This window comes from Neophocaena asiaeorientalis, unplaced genomic scaffold (assembly GCF_003031525.2).
Source record: "Neophocaena asiaeorientalis asiaeorientalis breed wild unplaced genomic scaffold, Neophocaena_asiaeorientalis_V1.1 scaffold640, whole genome shotgun sequence".
NCBI classification, from domain to species: domain Eukaryota; kingdom Metazoa; phylum Chordata; class Mammalia; order Artiodactyla; family Phocoenidae; genus Neophocaena; species Neophocaena asiaeorientalis.
Window position 1 is genome coordinate 69,089 of NW_020173035.1, and position 7,989 is coordinate 77,077.

General features: G+C 39.2%; 1 protein-coding gene across 1 annotated transcript in view; it reads right to left on the bottom strand.

Annotated features, from left to right (window-relative positions):
- Positions 1 to 267: 267 nt before the first annotated feature.
- The window catches only part of LOC112398091 (dystrophin-like), a gene marked incomplete at its 3' end in the record, with an annotated part of 381,538 nt that continues 373,816 nt past the window's right edge, over positions 268 to 7,989 (bottom strand). Inside the window, exons 6-7 of the mRNA XM_024742485.1 lie at positions 6,733 to 6,905; positions 268 to 386 (exon numbers count right to left, since the gene is read on the bottom strand). Coding sequence (XP_024598253.1) covers positions 268 to 386; positions 6,733 to 6,905 — 292 coding nt within the window. The remainder of the gene's footprint in view (positions 387 to 6,732; positions 6,906 to 7,989) is intronic.

The following is a 7,989-nucleotide window of genomic DNA, read 5'->3' on the forward strand; positions in this document are numbered from 1 at the left end:
CATCTGTGAGGCATATACATTCTACAGGCTTGAATTTTTTTTCTAAAGTTTTACATTTTAGTTTTAGATATTGGTATTCTGAGAACTAAAATCATGTATGACAGTTCATAATGTATTTCAGGAAAACAGAACATTTTAAATATACTTGGAATACAGAAAAACACAATGCAGAGTTTCTATTTTGTGCTTACTTTGTGGAAATGTTAAGCCTGAGATGATCAACATTAAACTATGCTAAAAACAGTGGTAGTTTAGAAATGCACCAACCTTCAGGATCCAGTAGTTTCTCTATGCCTAAATGATATTTGGCAATGTTGAATGCATGTTCCAGTCGTTGTGTGGCTGACTGCTGGCAAACCACACTATTCCAATCAAACAGGTCTGGCCTGAAACACACACAAATATAAAGACAAATATAAATCAACTTAAAATGTTTCATGAGATTCATTTCAATTCTTTCGTAGTTCCCAGACCAGGGATCGAACACATGCACCCTGCCGTGGAAGCACAGAGTCTTAAACACTGGACCACCGGGGAAGTCTCCAGTTCTGATATTTGACTGACAACCCATGCCCACATTCCTTAAGAGTTGAGTGTTGCTCTTCGGTACTCCTCAATAACATTTCTCATTTAGACAAGTCACAATTTTAACAGAAAATCCTGAAGAAAACAAAGGAGAAATTATTCTATGTTATCCAAGCAACAAAAATATGTTCATCTCATCCAGTCTCATGGATTTGAATACCAGCCATTTGCTGGTATCTTCTAATTCTATAAGCCTAGCCCAGACCTCTTCCCTGAACTTCAGACTCTAGATCCATCTGCTTACTCAGTAGCTCTACTTAGAGTCATCACAAGACTCAAGCATCCAAAACTGACCTTCTGATACTCATCCCCATTGTACCACCACAACTCACCTACCTCTCTTATAGTTCTCCCTTCCTCAATAATCAACGACAAGGTCAAACTTGTAGGTACTCAGCAGAGAAACCTTGGTGTCAACTTTGATGACTCTTTCACTCTCATACAACACTTAGTTGGAAATATATCCAGAATTTGACCAATTCACGCTATCCTCGCTGCTAGCACGATAATCCAAACCACCATCTTAGCCTGCATACAACACTGCATTAGTTTTCTAACTGCTCCCCTATTCCCACCCTTGCCCTTGTTAATCTATTCTCAGCAGAGCTGTCAGAGTGATCTGGTTGGTAAAATGTTTCATCATAACCTTCTCAAATCCTTGCTATCGAGGGAGTAAAATTCACTGACTTAACTGCGACCTACAAGGCCCTACATGGTCTGGCTCCCCATTAACTCTCTGATTTTATTTCTTGTCTCCCTCCTTGTATTCCTCAAACAGGCTAGATAGTTTCCCACATTTGCACTTGCTGTTCCCTATGCCTGGAATTCTCCTCCCCCAGACACAGATATGGCTCACTCCTCCACTTCCTTTGGGTCTTTACTCAAAAGTCACATTGATGAGTCCTTCCCTGCCCTTCCCCCATCTAAAACTGCCTGCCCCCAAATCAAACTTACACAGAATCATTTCCTATCCCTCTTAATTGCTTTATATTTTTTATCATTAGCATTTAACTACTATTTAACATATTATACATTTAATTAATCTTATCTATTTACCTATCTCCCGCACTTGAATGTAGAATATAGAATTATTTTTGCCAGGTTTGTTCACTTATAGAAACCCAACCTGACACACAGGAAAGGCTCAATAAATATTTATTGACTACACCAGAGAATGGATGAGAACATACTATATGAATATCATTTTACTTAATAACGGAGAAAACACAAAGTCGTGTAAGAGGCTGTTCTTATCCTATGAGGATTTTAAATCTAACGAGGAAAAATAATCCATACATCACAAGTTACATACATTTTAAGTGTGACAAACACAGATAATAATAATATATGGTTTTCTAAAATCTGAAGAGGTCAAGAAAGTTTTTTTTGAGGCTTAAGGGACTCTTAAATGGTGGTTTGGGTTAGAGTAAAGAAAAGTGCTTGAGAATAGAATTCTAAATTGCGTGGATATTACAGAATCAGAGTTCTTAGGGAAGGAAAGAGCAGAATGTGCCCAGTCAGTCAGGACCTCACAAGTCTGGCTCCACTGGGAGATTTCTAGTATCAAGTGGTGGGAGATATGGTTAGGAGGAGGACTGGGATGAGTCTATAAAAGGCCTTGGCTGTTAAGGAATTACAATTTTACCCAGCAACATTGGAAACCATTAGTTAAGTGCTTCTCCATCTTTCCTGGATCACAGATACCTTTGAGAATCCGATGAGCACTATGAAACTTCTACCCAGACAAAATTCCTATCCATAGCTTTAAACAGAATTACATAGAATTTTAGGACATTTGGGCCTGTCACTGGACTCCTGCTTAAGAACTCATGCTCTGCAAGAGAAGATGTTTCAAGGATGGGGTTAGCTGCTATTTTCTGAAACCAGAATTCAAAATAAAGGTGCAACTTTAATTCTCCTTTGACTCTCATTTCCTTTTCTCTACTTGCTCCTACCCTGTTTAATTCACCAGACTTTTGTGCACTTCTTAGTAAATCTAATCTCCCCTATATACTTCAAGTTACCCAAAGCAGCTAAAAACCCTTTAGAACCTAAAATATGTATAAATTGGGAGCTGTCTCTAGTAGTGGAAAGACTCTTAAGAAACAAAAATTAAATCTTACACTATTTGGGGGAAGTTTTAATTTCACTATGCAACTTCTGCCCCATCTTCATTTCTCCATCTCTCATTAAGGGGAGTGAAAAAGAATATAGGTGGGAGAGTGTGGGAAACCAGTTTCTCACCTACAGCAAAGTAAACAAGGTTAAATCAGTATGATAAAAAAATAGGATTACTTCCACACTTAAGCCCTTTTCCCTTCATCCCCTTCGCCTTCTCCTTAGCCACTAACTAGTTACCTGGATGACGAGTTATCTAAGTCATGTAATCTATTTGAGCTTCAGTATTTTCATTTTAAAAAGAAGGAATTGTACTGAATGGCCTTCGAGGTCTCTTCTAGCATTTAAAATCAATCTAATAAAATGTTTTAAATCATTAAAATTCACCATTAACATTTTAAATAACCATGATTTTCAAATGCATAAAGAATTGTAAAACTAACCAACTGAAGAGGAAAGCCACATACCTTCCCATGCTAACCTAGAACATAAGTCATAAATAAGAATGTGCCACCAAGGATCCCCACACTTTTGAGGAAACCGACATACTGAATGAGATAACATAGCCTAGTAGGTAAGCAGAGTCCCCTACGAATCCATATCCTGGCTCTACAGCATATTAGCTGTGAAAAGATTTCAGTCAAAAATGTAACCAGAGGATATAAAATGGAGAATTTCCCACATGTGCCCTCAGAAGAACAGAACTTAAGAATTCAGAGGCTGATTTTCCATGAACGCCTGTTTTACAGAAGATCAAGCCTTATCTCCCAATCAATGAATATCCACCAAGAATCTCTCCCCATCCTCAAGTCAATGAACTTACTGCTTGCACTCCGGCTGTACTGCCCCCTCTCTGTGCTCCTTGCCCATACGCACAGCCTGCCCCAAACCCCCAAAAGACTCGCCTGTAAATTGTTACAGCATGCGTTTCCCAAATTGCAATTCCTCTTTTGTTCCTGAATAAACTGAATTTCTGATCATTTGACCTTGCCTCCGTTTATCTCTGTTTAGGTTGACATAATCAAATGATCTTTGGGAAACTGAGGCACAGAGAGGTTATATGATTTGCCTATTTGTGAAATGGGGACAATGACAGTATGTAAGTCATGAGAAACAGATGGGTTATTTTACTTAGAACAGGGCCTACAACATAATAATTGCTTAAAAACACTAACTTCTATTACTTTAAGGTTAATTATATTTATAAAATAACAGTAATACGTTTTCAATGTACAGATTCAAGCCAAGAACCTATACTTACAGAAGAGATATAAATGTTACAAACATTGTTGATGCAAGAATAACAATATAATGACAGAAGTGGAGAGGAGAGAAGAGGAGGAAGTATGTATGAGGGTGATAATTTCCTCAACCTTCATTTCAGGTGGTCAACAGATCTTGTCTAAACTTGATGAAAATAAGTATACCACTGTCATTTAAAGTCACACAGGCAACAATTATAAGAATAAAATGATTATAATATGGTGATGAAATCAGGAAACGGGGATAAGATGTAAATTTGTGGGCTTCATATTAAGGAATAAATCCATCTACTGTCAGAAATGAATTAATCAAGAAATAGATATATATAATTATGAAAAACGTCAGAAAGAATAGAAGAAGTTGCTGACAGTAACTACTTCTAGGAAGTGGAGAGTGATGGGATAGGGCTGAGGTCAGGAAGACACATTTTGTTTCTTTTTGTCCTTTGCCTCCCTCTCTAATGTTTGACTTTTTTTTTAAAAACCACGTGCTATGTTACTTCTATGGTAATAAATTAAAATAAAAAATTAGGAAAAAAATTTAACTGCAACTTTATACTTATTGCAACTTATTTGCATATTTTGAGCATACTTCTAATCAATTATTATTTGGTTTTCCCATGAAAGTAGAATCTGGCTTCCTTTTAACTGCACTGTAGTGAACTCTGTGTTTTAATTTAATACTTTTAATTTCTTACATATTAAGATAAAATTTAGCCTTAAAGAAATATCAAGTCACTAAAAGCCTGATTTTTGGCAAGGCTCTTTGTCAATTCCTATGTTCGTTATCAAGTTCATGCCTTTGTTCTACATAGTCTTTCAATTATTGAAATCAGGACACCTCATGACATTCCTAAGTGTTCCAATGACAATCACCCTGAACAGACAGTTCAACCATTCTCTTTTTCTTTAGATAAACAATATGTTCATCTGTCAGAGACAAAAAGAAGAGGGAGATGATTCATGAAAGAGCATTATCAACTGTGAGAAACCTCTTGAAAAGTAACCATGTGATGTGTAAGAAGGTAGTTACTGATGATTCATTCAGTATGACAGAAGAATATATAAACATAGATATTTGGAGAGACAAAGAGTAGGTCAGGGACAGATGTGACAGGGCAACCTGGATATGTTTATTGTATTACTTACAAATGCATACAGAAATCATGAAATGGAATATTAACAAATGTAGTCTGTGAACACGCTTGCAGTACTGAAGTCTTCCACTTGAAAAGAAAATGCTAACGAGCCAACAAGGACCGCATAACCGGATCCTCGATATTTCTGTTCATCTGCAAATGTGTACATGAACAGCAAGATCAATATGTTCCGGCCCTTACTGTGAAGCATGTGGCTGCATAAATGAACACTGACTTACAATGCAGAATGAACGTCTCTATCCCCTCTCATCTGGCTGTACTGAGGCTGTGGAATATTTTTCTTCCTGTCACACTTATGAAAAACAACGTATTAACATCGCCTAACATGCCGACTGAGCGTGAGCCTGCCTCCTTTCCAAAGTCAGGTTGCTGAGTCATTCACCTGGAAACTCAGTCTAGATGGGGTTAATTAAACCCAGCTGGAGCAAGACACCTGACAAAGATGCTTATTTAGAGAGCATTTGCTCCCGGAAGGGTAAACCAGGAAGAAAATTTATATTCTGGATGTTTCTAGAAGCAAGACTGGCATAGGAAAATGGTAGACTACACTCGTCGAGAAAAGAAAGATCAAAGTGAGAAAAGATAAGCTGCATTGAAAATCAGGGCAGATGCAGTCCAGTGGCATTTCAAGCACAGTTAATAAGGCAATGTATTTGACCCTGGGGATTGGGCTGGGTAAAAGAGATGGGTAATAGGAAAACCAAAGCACATGTTCATTAGAGTAAATGTATTATACATACAATATATATGAATGTATTCATTATATATAATGTATGTATTTATCATGTTTTGCTTTTTCTTGAACTGTTACTAATTCACTTACTGAGCTTCTTTATACAAGAAAAAGCAAACAACTATTTTATCTTAGAAAATATAATAATGTGAATATAGTTAAGGACATTTGGTTCACTATGTCACACTGAGTTCCTTTTACGAAGGTCAACAGAACAACTCTCACGCTTTATAGCGATTGCTTTGCTGTTCCAGAGCAATTGTTTCTTTTGATATTCTGAGTACTGAGTCATAGAATTAATTGTGGTCTGCTCTTTACCTTGGTTGCTAAGATGCCCAGAGCCTCTTTTACCCCTGAAATATAAGTATATATACATATATATACACACATACAGGGCCTTATGGTATTTGCTATCTAAGTATCTGACAAGAGAAATGTTTCTTTTTCACATTATTAATCTGATGATGGTAATTAATTGTACTACAGCCACTCACATAAGTTCTACAACCATTTTTAACGCTACAGCTGAAGCTCATTACTAACACATTATTTGTATAGAAAGACCAACTCCATTCTTAGCAAAGTTAGAATATAACCTTGATTTCCTGGCAGTCTCAATTTCAAAGATGTTGATACCCCCTCCCCACCATAACCACATTCATGCTCTGATAGTTTTAACATTTCGACAACTAAGTGTAATCACATAAAAATAGGATATTATTATTCAGTACCTTCCAATGGATGGTTACATCAATACGGTCAGCATAAATAACATGTTGCATAGTGGGAAATGATCAGGAACCATGCTGGAGAAAAAGATATCAGACTCTAAATCAATACTTTTAAAAATTATTCAATGTTTCGATAATCTTACCTATGACTGTGGATGAGAGCGTTCAAAGCCAGACCATCAGACCAGCTGGTGGTGAAGTTAATGACATTAACCTGTGGATAATTACGAGTTGATTGTCGGACCCAGCTCAGGAGTATCTTTTCACTGTTGGTTTGTTGCAATCCAGCCATGATATTTTTCATTACATTTTTGACCTACGTGTGGAAAGATATTTTCATAAGGAAATGCATGAACAAGAAGCACACAAACTTAAACCTGAATGTTCTAATCTTCAGTTAATAAATACTGGCTCAGTGGTGATGACGGATTTGCACTGATCAGGCAACCCTCCCATTATGAATGGGATTCATTTGCGAAATGCTTGGCCAGTTATGAGCACCGAGATTCACTCACTCCTAGATGACAGGGCAAAGGTCAGTTTTCTCCCTGCCTCAAGAAAGAAGAGGCAGCTAGTGCTCCTTGAACAAAAGAATCTTGGAAGGATCATTCTGGACAAAGTGCCTGTCATGAACAGGGGCACCAAATGCAGACAAAAACGACTGGGGCCTGGCAGGTTGGCCCTGTGGTGGTTTCCGTCTTAGCTGTTACTCTGCCCACAGCATGAAATGCTTCTCTCGAGGGGGGGCTGGGGGGGGAGGGGGAGGTAACAAGGCTCTACGCACGTTGTCCCCTTGTACTTGTTTTCGGCAGAGAGGTTAAAGGGCTTCAGGTCCGTGAGCCATACCTGGGGAGAAGGGGTGGAACATTCAAGATGCCCTCACGTGCAGAGTGGCTTGACAGTGCTAAGGCAAGGGGTGCCGTCCTGTGTGCTAGGCTCAGGAACGTCACCTCAGGGCTGTGACGAGGCCCGCTCCGTCAGCAACTCCCACTGCTACTCTGAGAAGTCACAGCCTCCCTCCCAACACACGGCGCCCTGGCCACCTCCGGAGTCACAGTCGGAATTCCCTACTTCCATTTTGTGGGCTGCGGTCACCTCTGCAGAGTCCCCTTGTTTGAGAAATTCGGCCACGTTGTGAAAGATCAGGTGGAACTCAAGTGCAAACAGCATGGTGGCAAAGAAAACGCCTGGGCTTTGGTTCCGAAGCCCCGTCCCATCAAGCGACAGCTGTGGAGATGGCGAAGGAGACTAAGGCCGCTGTGACGCCGCGTAGGAAGTCCATTCAGGGCCTACACAAGCCCTGCCACTTGTTCAGCAGGGTGGCAGCGGCAAGGAGAAAGCCAAGGGCCAGCAGGGACCCCAGCACGGGCGCAGTGAGGAAAACGAAGGCCGAATGAGAG